The following is a 6947-nucleotide window of genomic DNA, read 5'->3' as shown; positions in this document are numbered from 1 at the left end:
GATTGGACAGATAGTCTAGCTAGCTGTCTGGATTTACCCTGCAGAGATCTGAAGAGCCTGAGGAGAACCATAGTCCTCAGAAATCCACCGGCGTTTAAAATGCCAACACGAAGAAAACCCAAGGCAACGGATATCCAGCCTAAATAAGTGAAATCCGATGGAATTTCCTTCAGTAACGGCGCAATCCCGGAAGTGGAATGACAGGGATATAGAAAATGCAGATTCCAATCCAAAACAGGTTCAGAAGGGTTTTGCTTAAAGTGACTGAATCTAAAGGTAAACAACTCAATTCTCTCTGTAAACACTTCGAAGCTGTGAAAAGACCACCTGCTGCTGTTTCTGAGCTGACAGAGATTAAACATCATATAACGGCTTTACATAACGAGCAGCAGCCCAATAGTAAAAGAAAAAAAGAAAAAACTCAGATCCTTTACCTAAAGAATATCAAAAGTTTTCCTTGTGCAGTAAAACAGCCCCTGTGTCTGATATATAATTATATACGTTGGAGAACCGTGATGAAACAGTTCTCAGGTCTGAATTGATTAAAGAATTGATCAAAGCCAACTCCCAGGGAAGTACAAGGTCTGGTGCTACCAATTTACGCTCTACAGGAGGGTGATGGGGCCACTGGAAATGAGTGAGATCCTCTCATCCACCACAAGTAAGATGGATGGAAAGGCCAACACATTCTTCCGAAAGTGGTTGGGGCTGCCACGAAGACCAGACTTGTTCTTGAGTTGAGAGTCTGCTGACAGGGCTGTAAGGAAAGCGAACCCCAAAGTTTGGTCAGGCTGGAAGTAAACACCCAAACTGAGGTCAACCAAACTGTCAGTCATCTGCAAAATCAAGAGATTGTTGGCTGACTTCAGACAGGAAGAGCAGGGCTGGGGTGGGGAGAAGCGCCACGGTTCTGATCCAAGGCCAGCCACAAAAGGAGGCAGGAAATGGTGGTGGCAGAAGTGACAAGAATGGAGAAGGAGCGCTACAAGATCAAGGCCATGTCGCAGGGTCCGCAGGGAAGCTGGACAACCTGGGGGAGAGTTGTCAACTGAAACATAACCTGGTCAGACCTGTGAAAGGTCTCTCAAGCAAGGCTCAGCATTCTCATCCGCTCAACCTACGACACGCTTCCCTGCCCTCGTGGTTCAGGAGTGAGGAATGCTGCCCACTCTGCAATACCCCTAACGCAAGCCTCCAGCACATCTTGTCAGGTTGGAAGATTGCGCTGTCCGAGGGACGCTACAGATGGCGCCACAACCAGGTCCTAAGGAAGATACCTGAGTTGCGTCGACACAGCAGCAAAGGTCTACCACCAACAGAGAACAACAACCATATCAGCATTTTCACGGGTGGGAGAAGAAATATCAGGCCTTGAGAAACACCTAGGGCATTTTTACCTGACCAGGAGTGGACCATGAGAGTCAACCTCAACAGGCAGCTCTGTTTCCCGGTCAAGATCCCTGCTACATCTCTCAGCCCCGACATTCTCTCTCGGTCCACCATTGCAAAATCCATGCTCCTCATTGAGCTCAAAATACCAGCGGATGGGGGGACGGAGGTCACCTACGAGTGCAAGAAGGCCAAGTACTCAGAGCTGGCTGCTGAGCGCCGGTAGACTAGCTGGAAGACCACCATCTATCCAGTGGAGGTTGAAAGCCGAGGCTACGTGGGGCTGTAAATCATAAAGTGACCAAAGACCAAAAACCAAAGACCAAAGGCAACCAAAGAGCAAGCAGAGGAGGCCGAGAAGAGGATCTTTTGGCTCTGGCTAAGGAAGAAAGACAAGAGCTGGGGAAAGAACAACTAACCCAAACAAAAGCCGTAGAGGGTAACACCTATCAGCTAAAGGGGGTGACAGGGAGACGTCCTCGTCACTGCTTCGCCACCAGAAGACCAGAAGACGTTCCAGGATTAAAGGAGAGAAACGTTGGTGAGTGGTGGTTCCTGCCTGATGACCCTGCAGCTGACCCGTGGGTCCCGGAGGAGGTGCTACCGCCACCCATGCCTAGCTGGTGTTCCATCTACTCGTACATTTCACTGTTAATACTCAAGTGTCAATGTGTAAGTAAGACTTTACTGTTGCAGCTGGTCGAGCTGGAGCTAGTTTTAACTACTTTTATTTCCAGTTAGTTAAGTCCACTGGTCCCCAACCAAGGACCACTCCAAAGGGTCACCAGTGTCCCCACCGCCAGACAATGGGGAGCTTCACCAATGCAATCCTTAAATTTTAAGGAAGTTCTCTTTTCTTTGACTGTTATTGCCACTCTTCATTTTAACCCCAACCGGTCGTCAGACACTGCCTACCAAGAGCCTGGGTCTGGGTCTGGGTCTGGGTCTGTCCCAGGTTTCTACCTAAAAAGAAGTTTTTCCTCGCCACTGTCGCACTGTTGCTTGCTCTGGAGGAAACTACTAGAACTTTTGGGTCCTTGTAAATTCTGGAGTGTGGTCTAGACCTGCTCTATCTGTAGTGTCTCGAGATAACTCTTGTTATGAACTGATACTATAAATAAAATTGAACTGAATTTTCTTTCATGGTTGTCTATTTCTGTTTAATTTCATAGTCTTTTGTCCTCCCTTGTCATGTCTTGTTTTACTTCCTGCCTTGTGTTTTCCCACCTTTGTGATTGTCTGCCCCACCCTGATGTGTTTCACCTGTTCCTGAGCCCTCGTGTCACCGGTTCCATGTTTCACCTCGTTACCTTGTGTATTTAGTCTCTGTGTTTTCTTTGTCTAGTGTCAGATCTTTGTGCTGTTTGGGATTGTGAGTGTGTGTAGTCTCCTTCTTTCTTGGGATTCCTGTTTTTTGACTTCCTCTACGTTTGGAACTATTTTCCCTGCTGTCTTAATTAAATCCTCAAGCTCGCCACCGCCTGCTGGCTCTGCATTTGGGACCGCCATAATCTCTGAACCCTGTTACAGTTTGTTTTCAATAAAAGCAGACATGGCACACAGCACATTCAATATGAATGCGGTTTTTAATTGAATTTGGCTACAGAATATTGAACAAAATAGCTATAACCCTAATGCAAGTGGCCACAAGGCAATGGCAAAAATGTCTTTCATGTGCAAAGATGGAAGACTTCACACCAGACAGGCTACGTAATGTCTACAACTATAATTGCCAAGATTGGGATGATAGCCTGATGGTTTTACAAGTGTTTTACAGTTGGAGGCTAAATGCATTAGTTCGATATTATTCATTTTGTTTCGGACGTTGTGATAGCCATTTCATCCGAAACATTATTGCCAATGCACAGTTGTCGGATTATGCATATGGAATAAAAGCACCTCTTGTTGTCATCGTTGCATTTCATTCTATGGTGGTGTTATTATTTGTGGCTGCATGGCCGCCCAACGTGCACATACAGCAAACCGCACCCAACCCAAAAGTAAAAATACTTATTGCTTGAGGGGACTTCACTGAGGCTGCAGAGATTTGTTACAGGCCTTTATCCCCGGCCTGGCACCATGTGTGGCCACCAGATTAATCTGAGCGGTCATGATATGATTAATTTAAAAGCAAAGAAAAAATAAACTTTTGGACTTTCCTCTAATGTTTGATGTTTTTGTTTATTGTGAAATATTGGATAGTTTTACCTCTGTGGGCCTCAAACAACTATTTTAGGTGGATCTGCTAACAACTAATAGACATCTGAAATGTGACACAAGGTCCTGATTAAGACCTCAATCATTAACACTGCAATGGCTTATCACATGTTTTTTTAATGTATTAAAACTCTCACGTGTAACAAGTAACTATATCTGTCAGAAAGATGTAGTTCAGTAAAAGTACAATATTTTGCTCAAAATTGTTGTTTAGTCGAAAGGATGGAAACACTCAGTATTTGAGGGAATGTACCATGAAGTGGACAGGTTTGATGAACGCCACCAACACACTGAGTTCTTGAGGTTGTTGTTTTGTGAGTCATATTGAAACTTTTCCCTCACGGTTTATCTTTTCCTCTTCATTTTTGGATTGATTGAGAATAAATGGCCTTGATGCCAGAGTTACATTTTGTCCTCACGGATTCTTTTCTGATTCATGCCCACCACGTCCCTTTTTTTTAAAGGTGAAATGTTTCTCATCCTCTCTCTCTCTCTCTCTCTCTCTCTTTCTCTCTCTCTCTCTCTCTCTTTCTCTCTCTCTCTCTCTCCTCCCCACAGGACGGAGAGAGGAGGACAATGGGGGCCGGTGGGTTCCCCCCCCAAGCCCTGCTGTGGCTCCACCTGTTGGGCTGGATCTCTCTGGCGTCGCCCCTCAACCCGGACGACCCCAACGTGTGCAGCCACTGGGAGAGGTCAGTTCGCCCAATTCAGTCTCCTCTTCTCAATATTCAAAGTGAAATAACAGCGCTCAAAACGCCGCATTGAACTAATGGACTCCCCGCCACAAATCAAGACTGAGGGTTCGCCAATAATCAAAAGGTTTACTCCTGGGGACACGCTGAGGCCGTAAATCCACAGCGATGGTAATGTGACTGCTTGAGTGGTCTCAGCACTCAGTGCCTCGCTGAGTTAAAGCACAATGTCATTTCTGATGAGAGCAACTCAGAGTGCATGCGCTGTGATCGATAATCTCTCTGTGGGAATTGTGGAAAAGTATATTACCTCCGATGACTGTAACAGTTTTAACTTCTTGCTAAAGGTTAGACTCAGTTCAGTGACCTTTTTATCCATCTGTGTCAGGAGTGTATTGTTACAGGAAAAGAAGTTCTGCATAGAAGAGAAAATTCTAGAAATGTGTTTGTTTAATTGGGATCCTCATTAGCTCCTGCATTGCAGGATTCTTCCTTCCTTAAAACTCTCTTGAAAATGTGGCAATGCAAAAAATAAATACACATAACAACATCATAAACAATAAAAAAAATCTAAGTTTTAAGACATAAACTAAACATACACTATCATTGCATGACACGACTCATATAAAACAACCACCAGTCATTCCTTACATTTAGGATGGACACATTTTTAAGACAGGTATATCAACCTACTATCGTCACATAACATCAAAAGTAAAGTTCTGTCAGGATTCTTGGAAATCCCAAACACTGGTGGTTTTTAGGCGGATAAAATAAAGCCATTTAAAGCTTCGAAAGAATACATTTTTTCCAGGTTTAATAAATTGCACCACAAGGACACGTCCTCGCTCTCCATCCCGGGATCAATACTTGACTTCCTGACGATCTTTTTTTAACAGGAAACATTGCTGAGAGTCATGAGGAAAAGAAACGTACCTCTGTGATGTTCAGCCTTTTTAAAATATTGTGTCTACTCCAACGCAGTGCCAGTTTCAGTTAGGAGTTTTCGGACTTCAGTAAAGCCTTGAGGGTGGTTGGAAAAACACTTTAATTTGATGTGTGACAGGCAGCTTTTTTGATTAATTTACACAAGATTAGGAAATTAATTGTGCATACATCCAACAGTTTCTAGGAACTCTGTTAATCTGTGGTTGTTGTTTTTTTTTTCATCCCTCCAGCTATGCAGTGACGGTGCAGGAGTCCTACGCTCATCCATTTGACCAGGTCTACTACACCCGCTGCACCGACATCCTCAACTGGTTCAAATGCACCAGACACAGGTATGGACTCAGACGGCAACACTCTCAGGCTGCAGTATGGAATTATTTTTAAATTAGTCCATAAAATGTCACAATTTCTCAAACGCCCCGAGGTGGTGACTCCTTTAAAGTGCTCAAAATAATGTTTCTTCAAATATTTAATTTGCTGTGGTAAAGTATTGAACGAGGAACGAAGCAGATCATCCAACTCAGTGTTCATTAGGCCCGCAACTCTTTTCATTACCTGTTGTTGTTGTTGTTGTTATTTTCTAGATTAATTGATTAATAACGTTGTCTATGCAACGTCGATCCCAGTTCCCCAAAGTCCAAGGTGATGTCTTTTAAGTTCCCAAAGATACTCAGTTTAATATAATATGAAACAGAAAAGAACGGGTATGTAACATTTTTTTTCTTCTTTTTTTGCAAATTTTGTATTAAAAATAATAATTGATTATCAGCTGTAGTGTTTTGCATTTTTGCTTATTCTTAAAAGGACAGTTCTAGCCTGACGTAGTCATACTCCCATTCTCCATTGGGCTGTGATTATGGGGCGTGTTTCAAACGGACCAGGAAAGACAATAGGCTCGTTCGAGATGAACTGCGCCTCGCCTGTAAAGTGGACGTAGCTAGGGCGTAGCGCGGGGGGCGGGGACAAAAGCTGCGGTAAGTCGACACGTTTCCAGCCGATTCCAGCCGCCTTCGGCTGGGCGAGTATGAATGAAACACTGGTGTGCGATTCCGTTTATAAAATATAATCAGACCCACATATCAGCTTGTACACATTTTCCAGTTGTTTTAATTATGACAGAGTAGCTGGCAAAGTGCTCTACATGGATCTGTTGCTGATTTTAATTAACAACACACATGTAGATGATCCGTGATCTGACGGATTTAGTCTCCTGACTTCTAAACGTCTCTCAACGCCACAACATGTGTTCTGGACAGAATAAGTCTTTAAATCAGACAAATAGCGGTTAGAATCCCTCCGATTCAAAAACAGTAAAAAGTTTATATAAAACGTCATCATGTTGGTAAACCAATCAGGTGTGTAAATCAGCTGAGAAGCCGGCGTTTCCCAGCATGCTCTGGTCCGCCTGGCTCTTGCAGTCGGTGAAAAGCAACTGCGCCGCCTGCGTCTCAGAACTGCGGCCGCCTTGCCTCCGTGAAGTTTCCGCGTGGTCCCACAGTTGCATGACTCAAGCGTCGGGATCAAGTCGGACACAAATCTAACCGGCATGCAACGGGCGCCGATCGCCGGTTATCGATTCTGCGCAGACCTGGCTCATCTCGAACGAGCCTATTCTCTCTGCACTTAATTGGATAGACCTACAACCAATCAGAGCAACAAATAGACCTACAGCCAATCAGAGCAACAAATAGACCTACAGCC

At 44.3% G+C, this 6947-nt stretch overlaps 1 protein-coding gene across 1 annotated transcript in view; it reads left to right on the top strand.

The window, feature by feature from the left end:
- LOC116685771 (multiple epidermal growth factor-like domains protein 11) overlaps positions 1-6947 on the top strand; it is a 166581-nt gene that overhangs the window by 41863 nt on the left and 117771 nt on the right. Inside the window, 2 exon segments of the mRNA XM_032510698.1 lie at positions 4165-4298; positions 5477-5578. Coding sequence (XP_032366589.1) covers positions 4183-4298; positions 5477-5578 — 218 coding nt within the window. The 5' untranslated portion in view covers positions 4165-4182.

Source organism: Etheostoma spectabile, unplaced genomic scaffold (genome assembly GCF_008692095.1).
Source record: "Etheostoma spectabile isolate EspeVRDwgs_2016 unplaced genomic scaffold, UIUC_Espe_1.0 scaffold270, whole genome shotgun sequence".
NCBI classification, from domain to species: Eukaryota; Metazoa; Chordata; class Actinopteri; order Perciformes; family Percidae; genus Etheostoma; species Etheostoma spectabile.
This window is presented reverse-complemented; position numbering and strand designations above follow the sequence as displayed.